The sequence below is a fragment of the Bombus impatiens genome, unplaced genomic scaffold (assembly GCF_000188095.3).
Source record: "Bombus impatiens unplaced genomic scaffold, BIMP_2.2 scf_0914, whole genome shotgun sequence".
Classification (NCBI taxonomy): Eukaryota; Metazoa; Arthropoda; class Insecta; order Hymenoptera; family Apidae; genus Bombus; species Bombus impatiens.
Window position 1 is genome coordinate 87,433 of NT_177333.1, and position 18,322 is coordinate 105,754.

General features: G+C 28.6%; 5 protein-coding genes across 12 annotated transcripts in view; 3 read left to right on the plus strand and 2 right to left on the minus strand.

Moving 5' to 3' along the window:
* The first annotated feature begins 311 nt into the window (after positions 1-311).
* On the plus strand, positions 312-4,231 carry LOC100747821 (acylamino-acid-releasing enzyme-like). Of its 3 annotated transcripts, XM_024370759.2 has the most exons (15): positions 312-461; positions 679-850; positions 940-1,157; positions 1,241-1,404; positions 1,502-1,641; positions 1,714-1,978; positions 2,062-2,210; positions 2,283-2,451; positions 2,532-2,786; positions 2,851-2,988; positions 3,084-3,304; positions 3,378-3,457; positions 3,533-3,565; positions 3,686-3,907; positions 3,977-4,231. In XM_024370759.2, exons 2-15 carry the CDS (start codon positions 716-718, stop codon positions 4,077-4,079), a joined length of 2,292 nt encoding a protein of 763 aa, XP_024226527.1. In that variant the 5' UTR covers positions 312-461; positions 679-715; the 3' UTR covers positions 4,080-4,231. The 3 variants fall into 3 exon arrangements, with proteins under 3 accessions (XP_024226527.1, XP_033179258.1, XP_012246410.1); XM_033323367.1 differs by lacking the exon at positions 312-461 and having other exon boundaries at positions 615-850; XM_012390987.2 differs by lacking the exons at positions 312-461; positions 3,533-3,565.
* On the minus strand, positions 4,164-6,104 carry LOC100741954. Of its 2 annotated transcripts, none has more exons than XM_033323371.1 (4): positions 5,751-6,104; positions 5,433-5,662; positions 5,125-5,254; positions 4,164-5,055 (listed from the first exon to the last, which is right to left on the minus strand). In XM_033323371.1, exons 1-4 carry the CDS (start codon positions 5,851-5,853, stop codon positions 4,607-4,609), a joined length of 912 nt encoding a protein of 303 aa, XP_033179262.1. In that variant the 5' UTR covers positions 5,854-6,104; the 3' UTR covers positions 4,164-4,606. The 2 variants fall into 2 exon arrangements, with proteins under 2 accessions (XP_033179262.1, XP_003493057.1); XM_003493009.3 differs by having other exon boundaries at positions 5,125-5,371; positions 5,751-5,853.
* Positions 6,105-6,205: 101 nt separating this feature from the next.
* LOC100742075 (cilia- and flagella-associated protein 65) lies at positions 6,206-13,000 on the plus strand. 5 transcript variants are annotated; one of them, XM_012390990.3, is made up of 19 exons: positions 6,206-6,334; positions 7,605-7,824; positions 7,951-8,216; positions 8,323-8,602; positions 8,662-8,850; positions 8,963-9,167; positions 9,249-9,494; positions 9,562-9,793; positions 9,871-10,227; positions 10,303-10,391; positions 10,461-10,734; positions 10,828-11,043; positions 11,137-11,325; positions 11,379-11,632; positions 11,702-11,954; positions 12,014-12,237; positions 12,328-12,493; positions 12,566-12,707; positions 12,798-12,880. In XM_012390990.3, the coding sequence occupies exons 1-19, from the start codon at positions 6,251-6,253 to the stop codon at positions 12,878-12,880; spliced, it is 3,969 nt and encodes a 1,322-aa protein (XP_012246413.1). In that variant the 5' UTR covers positions 6,206-6,250. The 5 variants fall into 5 exon arrangements, 4 of the variants coding, with proteins under 4 accessions (XP_012246413.1, XP_033179255.1, XP_033179256.1 ...); XR_004462597.1 differs by lacking the exon at positions 6,206-6,334 and adding an exon at positions 6,632-7,508 and having other exon boundaries at positions 12,328-12,489; positions 12,798-13,000; XM_033323364.1 differs by lacking the exon at positions 6,206-6,334 and adding an exon at positions 6,633-7,508 and having other exon boundaries at positions 12,798-13,000.
* On the minus strand, positions 12,808-14,214 carry LOC100742197 (tRNA (guanine-N(7)-)-methyltransferase). The gene is made up of 6 exons (XM_003493011.4): positions 13,986-14,214; positions 13,749-13,891; positions 13,496-13,680; positions 13,308-13,421; positions 13,134-13,235; positions 12,808-13,065 (listed from the first exon to the last, which is right to left on the minus strand). The coding sequence occupies exons 1-6, from the start codon at positions 14,069-14,071 to the stop codon at positions 12,934-12,936; spliced, it is 762 nt and encodes a 253-aa protein (XP_003493059.1). The 5' UTR covers positions 14,072-14,214; the 3' UTR covers positions 12,808-12,933.
* A 1,945-nt stretch (positions 14,215-16,159) lies between these two features.
* The window catches only part of LOC100742321 (kinase D-interacting substrate of 220 kDa), a 45,529-nt gene continuing 43,366 nt past the window's right edge, over positions 16,160-18,322 (plus strand). The window contains exons 1-2 of the mRNA XM_024370756.2: positions 16,160-16,367; positions 16,937-17,004. The gene's annotated coding sequence lies outside the window, so the exon portion shown is untranslated. The remainder of the gene's footprint in view (positions 16,368-16,936; positions 17,005-18,322) is intronic.

Below are 18,322 nucleotides of genomic sequence, written 5' to 3' on the forward strand. Positions count from 1 at the left end.
GTGTATAATTGTTGCGAATTGTACATACGAAGTATATAGTTTAAATAAGTTTGTAAAATTATAAATTGTAAATAAACTTTTTGTTCTAATAAACTTTTTTTATATACTTTGATTAATCGCTACGCAGTAATAATTGTTATAGTGTTTTATCGATATTGTGATTTGTGCAAATTGCATTAATCTTGCAGTATGTTAGCATATTGCAAATTGATGTAAAATAAAAATACTAATTTACACGAAATCGATATTAAAAATTTTTATTGCAATAACACGAATTTCTCTTTGTCGTTTAAATATTAACAAATTATTCCTTTGATTCAGATAATTTTAAAACTGGCGCCATTGCTACCCATATTTTCTTTTTCTAGTGCTACCAACTTCAGAATCAAACCTATTATTTGTGTACAAAAGTAATAAACATTGCTGAATAAAAAGCACGTAGTAAATTTCATTTTTGAAAATTAATTACAAATGTATATTTTAATATATTAAAACAAAATATATATTACATGGTCTATCACATTGAAATAACATTAATATCTTCTATATTCAATATTTAATATTCAATAATTACTAATATTCTTTATATACATTATAATATAATAAATTTAAAACATTAAAAGACTAATAAAATAATCTTACTCTAATTTTAACACAGTTACATTGTTCATTTCTTAGAAGTAATCATCTTGCAACATTAACTTGCTAATGTTTTATGTACATAATTAATTGTTTATACATGTTATCTATGTCTGATATCTTATCAACGTTTGGCTGTCTTTATATAACATATGATAATAGATTTAAAACAGAATTTGTGGATAAGTTTGTAATAATGGCAACAAGTCAGGTATGTTACAGTTCAAAATTAAAAATATTAAATCAATGTTTGCAAAAAAATTTCCTTGGAAAATTAATAAAATATTTAATATTTTGTAGGCCAAAAAAATTGTCAATTTGTACAAAACATTAGTACGAAATCCTTCTTTAACTGATGCAAAGATTTTTGAGCTAAGTGAAAATGAAATATCGATTTTAAGCTCATGGTCCCAAAGAAATTTAGAGAGAAAGACAAATCAAAAATTTGGCCAAACTCACATTTTAAATTCAAAGTTACAAATACAATCTCAAAGCTTCCCCTTTGATACTACAACAGAGTATGATACATATTTGTTATAAAAATATAATTAGTTATATCTTTAAGATATACATCTAAAAGAAAGCTTTCTTTTCATTGTAGACTTCTATCTGATTTTACTGAGGATAAACAATATAAAGCGATATTAAGGCAGGCTACAATTGAGAATACTACAAAACAGTTTATTGAAATCTGGGATAAACAGAGGCTTGTGAAAAATTATGATTTAACTGCTTTGGATGTACATGGAGATGTATACACAGATTGTAGTTATTAATCAAAAATTATATACATTCACTACACAATATTTATGTAATATAACATCTAACAAGAATTAAAAGTTTTTGTTCTTCCTGTTTCTAGCTGAATTTTCTTCTTTTCAATGGTCTCCAGACAAAAAGAAAGTATTATATATTGCTGAAAAAAAGCAACCAGAATCTGAACCCTTTTATAAGCAGAAACGTATGGATAAAAATAAAAAAGATGAGCATGAAGTAACAGTGGTAAATTGCTTCATTCTTTAATTATACATATAAAGTAAAAGTAAACTTTAATTAATAAAACATTTGATATAGGGTAATGAATATATTTACAAGCCTCATTGGGGAGAACAATTGGTAGGTAAACACCATCCAGTTGTTGCTGTCCTTGATACGACAACAGACACAATTTCAGCTCTCTCAGGTATACCAAATGATCTCTCACCTGCTCAAGTACTATGGACTGCAGATAGTCAAGGTGTTGTTGGTGTAGCATGGAAACATGAGCCAAGACATTTAGGTCTTATTGCTTGTACTAATAGACTCTCTTGGATATTTTTATTAAAAGATGGAGAGTACAGTAAGAAATATCCCATGTCACTCCATTGGCTTATAAATTAAGATCATATAACTATGTATATACATTGTATATATATTTTTTAGAAAAGCTCTCAAGCGATGGGTGTGCTGTCCATAGCCCAAGATTTAGTCCTGATAAAAAATATCTTATCTGGTTAGAAAGAGAAGCAGGTGGTCCACATCATAATGCTCACAGACTTATGCATCTTGAATTTGCTTCTGAAAATTCAAAGGTATTTGTATATTGGAATATGCTTAGTTTACTGTTCATTTTATTTAAATTTATATCATTGTATTTTCTTTAGGCTGATATACTTGTAGACATTGTAAATTCGAGCATACCTATTCAAAATGCTGAAAAGTTTTATGGCTTGTATGGTCGTTTACCACGCCAATGCTGGAGCACTGATTCACAGTATATATTTTTGAGTACAGCACAACAGAATAATACACGTTCTTACATCATTAATAGAAGTAAAAATTCAAACTATGTCTCACGTTTTACTAATTCTTTCCTTTGTTTAAATCATTAATAACAAAAATATTATTTACAGAAACAAAAGCTATAACTGAGATCCAAAATGATAAAAGCAGCCTTGCTATTTTGGACGTAAAAGATGATATTATTGCATTTTCGGAAACATCTCTTTTAGAGCCATCTATGCTTACGGTAGGAAGATTTGACTCAAAAACAATTAGTAATGGTCGCATTAAAAGAAATAAAATTTCTATTCCCGACAAAATTCCTGGCACTGAAAATTTAATGTATGAGCCTTCTGAATATGATTACAATAACGATGAAGAAATAAGTAAGTAATTTGTCATTTCAAGGATTGAAAGATATAGACTAAATGTTTTTTAACGATTTTACAGAACACTTTAACTTCATTTATTTTGGACCAAAAAGAGGAAATGACAAATCTGTACCTTTAATAATCATACCACATGGTGGACCTCATTCTAACTATGCAAATTCGTTTATACTTGATTATTTCTTGCTTGTTTTATCAGGTAAACTTTTGGTTTGCAATAATTTATATTCAACAATCTGTCTTAATTATTCATAAAGATTTTAAACTTTCCCTAAAAAATTATTTTTATTTAAGGTTTCGCTGTGGTACAAGTTAACTATCGTGGCTCTACCGGAATGGGATCAAAGAATGTTGAATATCTTCAAGGAAAAGTTGGAGATGTCGATGTAAAGGACTGTGTGACTGCTACAGAAGAAGCTTTACGAAAATACTCATGGTTAAATCCAAACAAATTAGGAATTATTGGTGGTTCACATGGAGGATTTTTAGTTACTCATTTAAGTGGTCAATACCCAGTAAGTTCATAAACTATTCATATACTTAAAAAAATAATAAAATTCAGTAATATGCAACAATTTATTCTTGTAGGACTTATATAAAGCTGTTGTTGCAAGAAATCCTGTAATCGACATTGCTGCTATGTTCACTATATCAGATATTCCAGACTGGTAAAATATTAATGTATTATTGAAGATTTTTCGTAGGGTCATAGTCATTTTTCATGAATTACAATTATATTGCAGTCGCAATGCGCTGAGTAAAGAAGAAAGAATTATGTAAGATCAGTTGTAGAATAATGTACAATGAAAATAACAAAATAACATAATAATACAAAGATTAGATATGATATAGAATTCTTATTTCAATTATTGTTTTCATGATACATCTAATTTTAGGTGTACTGCCGAAATCAATTATGCCTTTGATGAAAGTGCACCAATGTCGGAATCGGATCGAATTGAGATGTTTGTGAAGATGTTTAAGTGTTCCCCGATTATTCACGTTAATAATGTGAAAGCTCCAACCTTGTTATGTATAGGCTCGAGCGATTTACGAGTACCCCCGTCTCAAGGAAAACTGTGGTTTCAACGTCTTAAAGCGAATGATGTTAGAACAAAGTAAGAGTTTTATAAGTACAAATTAAAAATTATGGTCACCATGAAATCTTTATTAAATCTTTATTACAGGATGCTAGTTTATAACGATAATCATCCTTTATCATCAGGAGCTGCAGAAATTGATAACGCTATCAACGCTTGTTTGTGGTTACAGGAATATGTTGGGGTATAAATGGGAATAACATAATGAATAATTTTGTAACTGAATACGTGTTAATTAACCAATGAACACTTTAATAATAATTGAAAGACAATCTTGTATAAATATTATATTTATTAAATACTGTATTTTTCCAACATTAAAAGCGACTTATAAACTATGAACAGGTTTTTGTTCTAAAATAGTACTTTTCGTTGCTGAATAATTGACCATACATAGTGGCTATTTATATTTTATACATTACGGATCTTGTACTTATATCTCAATATAGTTTTGTAGAACAAGTTATATAAAATATAAAAATATTCAGTATTATAAATGCTAGTGTATACAACATTGACAAAATAGTTGGTATAAAATACTAAAAAGAAATTCGGTATTCTTATCGATCACTTGTATGCGATTATATCTGTTTCATTCAAAAAGGCACTCATTCATACCATATATCTGAAGACTGCATTGTGTACAACAATATCTAATTAAAACATTAGATAACAAGTCAGTACAAATTAATTACATATAATAACTTGCATTTACAATTATGATCTAGCAGGATTACTTTGTTCTGGAAACAGGGAATCATAACTAGGTGGTAAATCTTTATCAGCAACCGATGAAGGAACTGCGACTTCTAACATCGGTGCTGAGGGAACTGATGGATTTACAGATCCCTCTGTATCACGTGATAATGGTTCTGGTCTCGAACACACGTTTGAATCGGCGCAATCGATAGACCAACATAATTTTTGTGACCTTTTACATATCCATAAACACACAATGAATATGATAAAGCATAAAATCAGGGAACTCACTGCACCTATTGTTACATTTGTACCAGTACCAGAGCTAGTAATTTCATGAGTACAATTATTCTCATCAGAACAAATACCTGGTATACAATTGTAAACGCCATCGCAAAAGTATTCATTTAGCAGACAGGTATCATGACCAATTAGTTTGTATCTCTTGTAGCCCACATTACTGCAATCTATGATATTAAATGTTACATGAAAAGTATAATTTATAATTATAAAATTTTAAAATCAACCTAACTTACTTCCGAATGTTGTATAAGCAATGCGAATAGCAAGAAACTCTCCTTCTTCTAACTTCTCTTTTGATATAAATATTTCAGTTTCTAATTCTGCATTAGATTTATGATTGCTTGGATCATATTCAGCATAAATCTCTGATAATGATTGTGATTCAGTACGATCTTCTGACTCATGAATTGCATACTTCATATTACTGCGATCAACTAAACCACAAAACTTCTCGGTCTTATGAAAATCTTTTCTTTTAAACTAAAACAGATTAAAAAATTATTTATGATTTTATCTAAAGCAATAACAAATTATTACTTACTTGTACATAATCCAGACACTGTGTTCCGTTTTTTCTGAAAGACATTTTTTGAATGACTCCAAATAATCCATAACCTTTGGCCGTAATAAATTTAAATTTACAATGAACATTAGCACGAACATTCCATCGGTCCAGCATGTACTTCGGCCGTACAATCGCCGCACCGATTTTAATGTCTATAGTTGACACTTTACCAAGTATATGACACAACTTCTCCGACTCCAACCCATCTAGAAGAAGAAATCACACGTTAAATATCCTTACCAATAATATCAAAAAGTTAAAAAAGGATGATATTATTGTTTCAAAAAGACTTACATTCTTCGTAATAATTATTATAAAATGCACACAAACTATAATCCATACAACTGTTTGCGAAATATAATAAGCATAGAAAACTTAAGACACTCCGACGAGCCATTTTTTACAGGTACTGTCAAAAAGCCATAAAGAATATGGGTAACGTCACCATTACCAGTCGATGATGTGTATATCTAAATCCTTAAAGGAATATCTATATGAAATAAGGAATTCCAAGAATTATCGTTAAATGTATTCTACAAAATCGTTTGGATTTACTGTCCTCACGGATACGTCATTCCCATATCAAAACAAAACGAATGTGTTCCTGTACATTCGAGAGAAATCATGAGATCCGAGTTCGAGATCGCGATCGAGATTGACAAACTCGATCTGATACATTCAAATGAAAATATATGCATCGTTGGGCAAATATCATTTTTGTGTTTGCAACTGAGAGGAATAAATTTTTCAGGATTCTTCACGGTAGATAACGATTATTGTAAAATAAGAATAAAATGAAAATAATTAAACTTGATTATGGAGACGTGGAAATTGGTAAAACGGCAATAAAGACGATAGAGATATGGAATGAATCTTACGTAAGTATGTTTGGTATCTAATTATTAAGCAGACTTTTAGGCAATTATGTGAAATTTGAAGCTGCATAAATGCACAGAATACGTTTAGTATGCAAAAATATGTAAAATATTTAAAGTAAAATACGTGTTATAACATTTAATAAATAAAACATCCTTACTTTTATTCCATTTTTTTAGTTTATAAAATAGTGAATAAAATAAAAATTTGAATTTGCATAAATATTTGTAGTTTAATAATTAATAGACTGCGAATTTTTATACATATATGCGAAATTTAAAGTTGCATAAATGCACAAAATACATTTAATGTGCAAAAAATGTATAAAATATTCAAAGTTATAGTTAGTGTTGTTATTATAGTGTTATAGTTATTATAATCTGTGATAATACTATAATCTGTAATTATAAATGATAATTATAAGGTAGTCTATCTATCTCTTATAAATTTCGATGATCTTTGGATGGCTTGTCAAGGTCAATATCTCGAATAACTTTATCTATGTATATGTATAACTGTCGTTTGACTGTATTTTCTGACTTATGCAGACGAAAATGTTTCTAATATTATACATAATATTTTTAAGGTTTAGAATAAATTTGAGATCTGTAATTTAATCCAAACTTAACCTATACTTATATGTACATATATTATGTTATTCGAAAAATTCGTAACAAAAGTTAAGATTTAATTAAAATTACTTACTACTATACTAATACTTATGATTTTACGAGACTTTTCTTAATTTTTTCGTCTTTGTCGGACAATTCCTTCAAATAATCTCTACAAGCATTTAAAGTATTTAATTTCGTGCCTGAACTTTCCGAATAAGTTTTGTAAAGATCCAAATAAATAATAACGAAACACGAATATTCGATGCGTGGGATAAATACAAGTGAATACAACTAAAATTTAAAACTTTTTGGATATATGAGGTTCAACATTATCTCACTGAAAAAAGAAACCTGTTTTATTAACGAATTTAAATGTTTCTCCTTAGTCCTCTTTAGTCTCCAATTAAGAATCATATTTGCTCCAACATTTCATTATTTTATAGAAATTTATAATAAAAATGCAAGACATTTTTTGAACAACCCAATAATAAAAATTATTCAATACATTCACCTTGACAGCATATATTTCAAGGTCATTGAAATCGATGAAGTGGATTGCTTTGTAAATAATTATTATAAGTTTTCCATTTTATTCTTCTTTATATCTTTATGAAATTTTCTACATACTGACTATTTTTACTTAATTTATTCATTACAGAAGGAACAAGTATATCAAGTCCAAAGAGATCCGATTACGAATCCTTTAGATCATGTATTTCATTTACGTTCTTATACTTGGACTCTAGCCTCCGATGAAAAATATATATGCGAGATACGTTATCAGCCACTTGTTGCATTTTCTAAAAATGTTGATTATTTCGTAATTATAGATACTAGTATGGAATGTACGAAAATTATTACTTATGGATGTAGTATTGGTATTTATCTTAAAATATGCATTTTGTAATGTATTATGAAATTTTATCTTATCTTACGGTTCTTTGTCTGTTTTTATATACATATTTCATTTCTATATTATAACTTTCGTTTATATATTTGAGCAGGCCCTGAAGTAACTTGTTCAACAACGAAGATCTTTATGAATTGCACAATACAGAAACCAGAAGTTAAAAGGCGAATTAGATTAACAAATAATTCTAAAGTTGCTGCGACCTTTATGTTCAATATAGATGAAAAATGTAAGCCTTTCCAGATAGACGCAAAATACGGCATTATTAATCCTTATTCTCGTAAATATATTACAATTACGTTTACATCGACAAGGGAGGGAAGATACACTTATTACTTGGTTGCTCTAATTTTATATCAAGTAAATTTAAATGAAACCATTGATAATGTGTAATTTTTATGAAGAATTATTTTTTAGAATTATTTCTGAGAATTACTTTTTATTGAAAAATTTATTTAAAATATAGGAACCAATTATTATAGAATTATATGGCTCGTGTAGTGCATTATCTTTTAAGACAGATTCTGATGCTATTACCTATCCTTTGAAAAGTAAAGGTGGTTTCAAGGGATATATGAGAGATGGTACTGATACATTAGGAGATATTCCTCCAATATCTTTATCAAAGCACTATTTCAATCTTGGACAAACTGATGTGGATGTAGAAAATCTTATTCAGACAATACCTCATTCAATATGTCTCACAAATCATAATCATTCCAATTTATTAATTACCTGGGAGAAAGGTAATTTATATATAGTTCATTGTGTTAAATATCTTTTTAATTCATTTGTTGTATTGTAGATACAGATGAAATTTTTAATATAACACCTTCTGAGATGCTAGTTTGTGCACATCAGTCTGCTTTATTTGAACTTACATTTAATCCTAATACAAAAAGTAATCTTTATGGAAGAAAGATCATTTGTTCTGTTCTTTTGGAACATAAAAAGCACTCTACTTTCCCATTTGTTGCATCTGTGACAATGATAGGTATAATACTATGTTATGCAAAAGTTATGATAAAGCCAGTCATGATAAATATTTTGGATGAATTTACATGAAGATGGACAATGAAATATTTAAAAATTAAAATATATCTTAGGTCACTCCTTTCCTGTCATATCGAATGGATGGATTCCACAGTATGAAATACCTCAAACTGTAATAATGCCACCATGTATGCCATCATATCCAGTTTATACCACTTTCCTGATTAAAAGATTTGGACATTTACCTCTCATGTTTCAATTTGTTTCACCATCAGCAAGTCATTTTCTTGTAAAACCTATGCTTGGTGTGATTTATCAGTATGATATACAATCTGTAAATCCATTTGTGAATTCAACTTTGCTGATAACTTTGCTAATAGCTGAATTATTTAATTGCAGGGATTATGAAATAATTGTAGTTGAAATGACACCTAAACCCCAAGATGAACAGATTTATATAGAAAGATGGACAGTATACTTTAATGGGAATATGAAAAATGAATATTACATAGATTTTAAAGGATATGCAGAGAATGCAAATGTTGTTTTTGACAATAATAATGTTTTAAGTTTTCCACCAGTTATGCTAGGTTGTCAACAGTTTCTACAACTTGCAATGCGAAATGTAACGCGTCATACAATAAAGTAAGCTAATTTCTCTCCTAAACAAAATCTATGAAATATACTTTAACATATAGTTATTTATCTATAGGTATCAATTTTACCAGTTGCCACCTGAACTTAATATACAGTACATAAGCGGAGAAATCGATGCAAATGATACTTTACATCAAGAATGTTCCTTTTCTCCAGATGAACCAAATATAGACTATGATTTTGAGGTACAATGTATTTTAAATATTGTAAAAAAGGGAGTACCTATTGGGTCAAAATATAGTATAATTCTATATGTTCGTGGAAGTAGCAAAATTGGGTCATTAAAGGTAAAATTTATGCAACATGACTTTATTACTTAATATGAAGTAAAAATTAAAGATTTCTCTTTTATTCATTTCTTTAGGCAACTCCGAACGAATTATATTTCAAAGAATTAGAATATAACAATACCAAGACATTACATTTTGATCTTATTAATTCTAGTTTAGTAGATATTTATTATAAATTAATTTGTACACATCGTAATTGGCCATTTGGAAATATTGAGGAAGATGTTAAATTACATCCAGCATCAGAAACGATTTTCTCAGGATCACATAAAAGGATTACAGTTTCTATCACTCCACATACAGCAGTATATTATGAATTTGCAATTCGATATTTGATAAGAGTTAATTTTCGATCAGATGCATTAATAGCTAGACAAAAACCAGTGTGGATTTGCAATGTATACTGCATGTGTATTTTGCCTACGTTAAAAGTAAAATTATAATTCATTTGACCATTAGAATTCGGATTTATAAAATAATGTTTATATATGCAATATCTGCATTAGGTGCAGAATATATGTGCTTTTGGATATAATCAGCATTGTACAATTCATATAAGCAAACAATTTTTATGGAAGAGACTGCATGTAAATAGGTATATTTCTTTTCTATTTGTGTTATATAATCGATATTATGTATTACATGATTATTAGTTCTTTTTTAGATTAAACAAAATCTTGGAAAACATATTACCAAAAGAAAGAAAATCCATAAATATTGATCTTTTTCCAATGTTCCAATGCAATAAAGGAGTAATATTGATAGAATGGATTATGATCAATCCTTCATCATTTCCTATTACACTGGCTTTAAAAAGAATCAAAAACTGTTCTTGTAAACCTGTTATAAAGACATTTGGTTATTTGCTTCAGCATACGGAAACTGACTGTATACATACAAATCTTTGTACAGTAAACATGAGATCTAAAATACTACGTGTACGACGTTTTTTATGTCAACTAGCTATTTATACAAGGTGCATTACTAAATTGAATGTATATAAAAGAGTAATATTAATTGATATTTTACAGCCAAAAGAAGAAACTGTGATTGGTATGAAGATACATTATACGTTAATCGGGAAAACGGCAATATGTTGGGAATTAGATATTGGACATGATCGTTATGTTATGTTAAACGTAGTCATTAATTGTTTAGCCGAGTCTCAGTCACAAGATAATTTCTTAAGCACTGCATCCGTAAATTTCGGACGAACTTATTTTGGAAACAAAGGGATAATGTATAGGGTATAATGTCATTTATAATATATATTCCAATAGTGTTCATAAGATATAGTACTTTGTATCAACATAAAAATCATTAGTATAATGAAATTCTAGGTAAATTGGATATACAATATTACAAATAATGATTTACCGTATTCGATAGATATTAATAACATCTGCAAAGTGAATAAAGATTATCATTATGAAGTATTTTCATGTTTAACACAATGTGGTGTTATAAAGACTGGAACAGCTATACCTCTTCTTTTGAAGTTCCAACCAAGAATGTTTGGTAGATATAAGGTATTATAAATTTAATAATTAGAAAATTAAGAAATTAATATTATACCTTTTAGGTAATAGTTCCAATAACTATGGGTGATAAAACAGAAGAATTGACAATGGAAGGAGAGTCAACTTTTGATTTTAGATTAGCCAGTTATGCGAGAACTATACCATCTTATTGTGCTTGTAAAACTTCACTATTTCCTGCATATTTCAGTATTGACTGCATCGATGTGTGGTTTCTACCTATGCATAATGTTATTGTCAGAATGCTTTTAGTTTATAACAATTTAGATTTCGATGCACTCGCTTACGAGTGGATATGGTACTCTTAAAAAATTTTAATGTTTTAAAATCTTCTATCATATTCCTTTAAAATGTTAAATGTCTCTAGTCAAGACATACCAGAGATACTGTACATCGACATATTTCCTCGGAAGGGTATACTGCATCCAAAGGCAGTGCAGAGTTTTAGAATAAAAATCTACACTAAAGGATATCCTTGTCGAATCGATGTTCATATACCTTGTATATTTTTTAACGCTAGTAAAAGGCGAATATATCAAAGAAGCATTATCAAACATGCTATTCTAAGTCAAGAATTAGCAGGACAATTTACCATTACAGAAAAAGGCACTTATGTCCCAGTAAGTAAATAAATAATATTTTGCAATAAACCAATTATGTTATAAATTATTTTACATAGAAACCGTGGATAAAAATACTCAATAAACCTGATGTATACTACAAAACATTGAGTTTACGTTGTAGTGTATGTACTGTAGAAGATGAATCTACAAAAGTCAGTTTATTAAACGAATTAAAAGCTTCTCCAGCAAATGTAATTTACTTTGATGATAGTAAAAAATGCAATGTTATAGACGAGAAAGAGCTTTGTATAGTGAAATTTATTTTAGAAGGCTTACTATGGTAAATGTTGCTTTTCTGCATTTCATTTTTATAAATAATTAATAATGTAATTATTATCGAAATTGGTAAACTATTAGAGTTAATTTTTAGGGATATTGTCAATAGTAAAAGATTTAAAAAAACAGTTGACAGTCTAATTCCTAACAGAAATTTGTATTATACCCAATTTATGATGGATATTTCGGAGCGAAAGAGATTAATACGGAGGTCATATATATCACCGCCATTAACGTTTATTGATTCATTACTAGAGCAAGTAAAAAGAAATAATTTTTATGTATCATATTAATTTTCTATCGAAAAATAACTTAGTTTCTTTTTTTATTAGATGTTATTTTCTATAATACACGATGAATTTTCCTTGAAAACTACGCATTTGATTCCCAATGAAGATATACGGCATCGTAACTATCTTAAAATGTTACCCAAACAAAAAAGAACTGATTTGGAAAATGAGTTAGAAGAAGATAGTAATCTATCAATTTCGATTTTTAAAGATAAATTTTTTATTAATCTTTTTTAAAACTAAAGTAACATTTATTTAAATGACCCTTTTTTAGGACATGATGGATCTAATGATGAAGATAATAACGATGTGGACTACCAATATTTGAGGACTGGATTTAGGGTATCTTTTGTATAATGATTACAAAAAAAATATCTCCATTTATATACAAGTACATAAAGTATTTGGCATCAACTAATTTTGTTCTCAAATGGATCTGGAATGCGTTTAAATACAGCCAAAAATTTATCTCCTTTATTTCTTGTTACCTTTTGACCTTCTTCTGTGCTTTCATATAATTTTTCAACAATAGGATCTTTATCCTTTATAAAAAAAATTTGTAAGATAATGGCTGACTTAATCTTTTAAGAAATAAGTAGCAAAAACTTACCAATTCTTCTTTAGAAACATCATCAAACAATGGATGTTCATGGAAATGTTTCACTATCCATTCATGTAAGTCTTTAACATCCGTCACTGTATATACAATGGCCTTTAAATGATATTCATAGTTACTTATTTACGTAAAGTAAGTATTTAAATAATATTTTAGAAAATACATTACTCCTTCAGTTAACACATAAGCATATTCTGCCAAAAGTGTCTTATTTATAATCCTCCATTTATGCTTGGACTTTTTAAAATGTGGATCTGGATATAAGAAAAACATCTTCTTCAACTACAACAATAAAAATTAATATTTATAAAAGTACAGAATTATAAGTTTAAATATATGACTATACCTTATTATACCTGGCCTTTGTGAAAGTAATTTGGTAGATACTTCATTGCATTAGTCCTCAGACATGCAATGTTTTGGTATTGTCCTGGATTTTGTGATCTTAATGCAGCTATACGATCCATAACATAGTCAGACACTTTTACTCTAATCTCCATTCCAAGAATTAAATTTTCAGGAAACATTAATGACAATGTAACTATTGCAGAAAATATTCTGTTAATACGTTAAGAAACAATGTAATATAAAATTAAAATAATTTTGTACCTAATAGTCCTCCATAGCCACAACCAATATCTACAAACTCAACACATTTCTGTGAAAGATTCTGTTCTTTGGACTCTCCTTCATTAGTTACAAAATAAAACGGATATAATGAACCCCAATTCATTAAATCCGGTTTGATAGGACTGAAATTGTATTCAAGAAAAGAATGAAAAATGTTTATAAATAGACCAATCTTTCTAAGTAATTTTATATTTTTTATGGAAAATAATTACATACTATTCTAAGCAGTGATCCGCTATGGGATTGGAGTGTGCACGTTGTCTGTAATATTTTTTTTGTGGCAATGGTAGTAGTTCTGACATAATAATTGTCAAGAAGCAGTCCACGTGGATAATACAATAACTTAACCTAATCTGACAAAAATCTAACCTAATGTGAACTGTAAAAAGATATATCTACGAAATTTCAAATTGCATTTGTCAAGATGTTATCTATAAATCTTGCAAAATACAATATACATATATAAAGATGAAATAATTATAAAAAAAATATATATATGTATATACAGGGTGGTTGGTAACTGGTGGTACAAGCGGAAAGGGGATGATTCTACGCGAAAAAAGAAGTCGAAAATATAGAATAAAAATTTTTCGTTTGAGGCTTTGTTTTCGAGAAAATCGACTTTGAATTTTCGCTCGGTACACGTGCGGTACGTTATAACGGATCTCACTATAGATCGTTGTCTCGATGGAAAAATATAAAAAAGAAAAAAAAAATTAAAAAGAAAGTTTTTATTCTATATTTCCGACTTATGTTTTCGCGTAAAATCACTCCCTTTCCGCTTGTACCACCAGTTACCAACCACCCTGTATACTATATGTACATACATTAAATTAATATCGAAACTGAAATTAAATTGATAATATAAAATATAAAATTTCTACTTATTAATTGTTACTTAATCATCAGAGAGGAATTTCTTTCTTTGCTATCATTAAAACTAATAAATAACTAAAATGTATATATATTGCCATAGTATTTTAATAAATTAATTTATATATAATACTTCAAGATAAAATAGGCGCTTAGAGGAAAAATAATAGATATTTATTATATCCTTTATTCATAAATTTTGAATTTTATATTGAAGATATGTAAATACGATATATTGATTCTGACTGCGAATCGGATCAAAACCTGACCTAAAATACAATAGATCATTTACTTTTAGATATCGTTTTTTGAATATAAAGTGAGAAATCCATCTGGCGAGAAATTTTTGCACATCATCAAATCATTGTATATCATTGAAATTTCGCTTCACGAAAGGATTTCAAAAAATGGTAGGAATAGTACCGGTCATGATACAAGACAGAATTCTCGGTCACAAGTGGCAACAAAACTTACAAGACAAGTCATAATGCATATTTACATATGTATTATTAATTCTCTAATTCCGTCAATCTTTCCGTATATTTTTGGTCAAGACCATCCTCTTCTAACAGGATCACAGAATAAGTATGGAGTTTTCTGTATACGAAAGAATATTATAAGTTACTAACTTCATTTTATAATTGGATTTGTTTCTAATCCTTTTATTTAGTACGGTTTTAACAAGAACATAAAATGATAGTGGAGGTCATTGACAAGGAGCTAGGATTATAGAATAAGGACAAAAATGATACTGCTATCTTTGTGTCTATTTTATATTTCAATTTGCTTTTAGTATGTTTGTTCTAATGACAACAGGAGCATAGAACTATAGTAGAGGTATTGGACGAGGAGTGGTGATTAGGGAAGAAAGACAGAACATATGAGTTATTATGAAACACTTTAATTTCCTTGAACTTCATAAACTTGTAGGATCTGAATAGGAAAAAGATAGTAACGAAAAAAATATTGGAGAAATTCTTCCAGATTTTCATTTCTTTTTTTCTTTCGAATTTTTTCATTTTCATAATAGCAATGTACATTTGATAGAATTCATTAATGTAAATCTAAAAAGAAATTACAAATGAAATGCTGCGTTAACGCAACTACGGTTTCGTAATAAGTTGTTAAATGAAATTACTTTGGGCAGTGGATTCGTATTCTTTATATATCAAAAGAATTAATTATGTATTCTTACTGAAATTTGAAGATGTAAAGATATACAGAATTCACATGAAATGCAAAAATATATGAAACATCCAAACTACAGTACGCGTTATAATATTCAATAAGTGAAATAAATCTTTGCTTAGATTAGGTTACTTCTAGATCACTTTTTAATTTATGTTTATAAAAATATGAATTTGCTTAAAAATCCGTAGTCTACTTATGAGAATATACATTTTAATTTTCAGATGTTTCTTTTGCGAGAACGATACTATAACTATAGCCTTAACATGGCCATGGCGCACGTGCATGAGAAATCAGCTGTTCGACATTCGCAGCGCCGCCTGGTGGATGACGCTACGTACATCGAATGAAAGACAGCGGAGTAACATTTTCCAGTTCATGATTTTACCGTGTGATTGAACGATTTCCTAGAGTCGTTTAATAGACGCAATGTGAACAACAATTTGATATACAACGTCGTTTGTAATTGACGACGGTGCGGTCCACGTTGTCCAGTAGTAGGATTCGGCTACCTTGGAAGTTATCGTACTCTCTCAGGTGAGGTTAGAATCCTCTCAATAAAAATGCTTTTCATTACTCTCGTACAGTTCGAGATCGCTTCGAAGAAATCGAAACGTGTTAGAAAGTTACAAAAAACAAATCATTCTATCTTTTCTATTTGATGTCCGTTTACAACAACGTGTACTTTGTATATATTCTTGGAATTTAAATACTTCGTCTTTTGGATCGTTCTCGACTTAATCGCCAATTTTCCTAACATTAAAACATTTCAAAAGTTGTAGCTCAATTTATTTTCAACTAAAATTTCATTAATACGTATAATTTGTCTTCAAGCTTTATGCAAAAGTTATTTTTAAAAGTCATTTAACTAAGAGTGTTTTTCTTTGTTAAAACGAGAGTAAGATTGGAATATAAAGATTCGAAGACAGGATTATCTCTTTCTTTTTTTATATTACTGTTTTGGATGCATGTACAGCAATTCTTACGTTTATGTATTGGTACTTAGAACGAATATGAATCTTTTTTGTGGAATTAATTCTTTGATTTCAAGTTCAATTTTTATCGATATGTTTAAAATGATCGATCTTTTATACGATTGCTCCTAGGTTGAGCAACTGCGATTTTATCATACATGACAACGGATATCCGGGAGAATCAATCTTTTGTTTAATTGGTGAGTCTGATCAATAAACTAAGATCATTGTCTGATTGTTGATACCATTAGTACTAATAAGCGTAGCGTAATTACTATAGTAGCATACCTAGCGTAGCGTTTCATGTTATTATTGTAGTCTTAATTCAATGATTCATGTTATTATACTCTGTTGTATAGTCTTCTATGTACAATTGCTTTACTACGCGAAATTATTAATGATTACAGATATTTATGCAGTTTCATATTTTATAAGAATAACAAAATAAAATTTAATATTCTATTTTGCATATTATATACATTAAATTTCTCATAAATGCCCATAGTTATGATGCTGTATAGTACGATCGGTGTACGATGCTTTCAAGTTGTTTTTATTTGTATTTTTATTAGCGATGTGCAGTTCTTTAGGAACGCTAAATTTTCCGAAAAGGAATTAATTAAATAAAATGTTGTTTAGTCTCGGAACGAAAATTTTTTTAATTGAAGATAAATTCCAAGCGTTTGGATGAACGTTACAGAAGTCGTAATAACATGAAAAAGGTTACTGATAGCTAATCATTTAAGCTAGTAGACAGAGATTTGATAAGGTTGTAATTCCTTGGCAGTTTTATTTCTTAAACAATATTAACAATGTATAGGAACTTAAACTCACTTATACATATTATATTTCAACATTCCTTGTATAATCTTTAAAAATGTACGGTGATCGATATTCACACGGAACAAAAATATCATATCATTCACACTTAATCCATATAGATCAATTGTATCCGTATCATTATATGGGATCATTGTTTCATACGTTCTTAGTTGGTCTATTTACTTTCGTTATGGAAGACTATCAGATTCCATCGATTTTTATTGCATTACTGTACTATGAATCATATATTTACACTAACACGTATAAACCGTACATTAATATTTATTAATTAACCCTGCTGTTCTCGTTTTTTCTTCGCGTTTGTATCTTTTCAGGTATTTTCCCCGTGTAATAGAAATTTGAAATTTTATTTACGAAACGCAAGAAATACACAGAAGCTAGTAAAATTATATTGTATACTAAAATCAAATATTCAAAAATTATCTATATTTTAATAATATAATAGATTATAAATTAATAATATAAATTGGAATAGAAAATAAAAGAATATAAATTAATAATAATAATAATAGAAACCGCAGGGTTAAATCATATATAGGGTATCCCAGAGTTCAACGACCAAACTTCATCAATATATATATTCTATGGTTGTAATGAAACAAAAAATATTATATAAATATGGGCTTTTTAAAGCTTTATTAACAGGAGAAGAAGCACGATCTTACTTCCTTTATC